This window comes from Colobus angolensis, unplaced genomic scaffold, assembly GCF_000951035.1.
Source record: "Colobus angolensis palliatus isolate OR3802 unplaced genomic scaffold, Cang.pa_1.0 Scaffold42, whole genome shotgun sequence".
NCBI lineage: Eukaryota > Metazoa > Chordata > Mammalia > Primates > Cercopithecidae > Colobus > Colobus angolensis.
In genome coordinates this window covers 1,767,951-1,768,324 of record NW_012117599.1, presented here as the reverse complement: position 1 = coordinate 1,768,324, position 374 = coordinate 1,767,951, and the positions used below count along the sequence as shown (strand labels likewise).

At 36.9% G+C, this 374-nt stretch overlaps 1 protein-coding gene across 1 annotated transcript in view; it reads left to right on the top strand.

Moving 5' to 3' along the window:
- The window catches only part of TMEM131 (transmembrane protein 131), a 193,605-nt gene that overhangs the window by 133,102 nt on the left and 60,129 nt on the right, over positions 1-374 (top strand). The window contains exon 18 of the mRNA XM_011956651.1: positions 72-176. Coding sequence (XP_011812041.1) covers positions 72-176 — 105 coding nt within the window. The remainder of the gene's footprint in view (positions 1-71; positions 177-374) is intronic.

Below are 374 nucleotides of genomic sequence, written 5' to 3'. Positions count from 1 at the left end.
CTTCATTTCCATTTTAATAGGAAACTTCAACTAACAAGGCTAATGAATGATACCATTTCTACTATCTGCAGGTAACATTAGCTTCAGGCTATTTTGCAGTCTTCAGAGTCAAACTTACTGCAAAAAAATTAGAGGGGCTTCATGATGGAGCCATCCAGATCACAACAGACTATGAGGTAAGCGCTTTATGGGGATTCGTGGCAGTGGGGTTTTCTGAATAGGTCCTTTCTTGTCTGTATGAAAACAAAGAATTAAGTTTACTCATAAAGTTACAGTTTACCAGTTTCCTACCTTAAAAACTGAGCTTTCTAGAATAGTTTATAGAAGATTGGTGTTTATAGGCTCGTAGTTCTTTTTTTTTTTTTTCCCCCCCC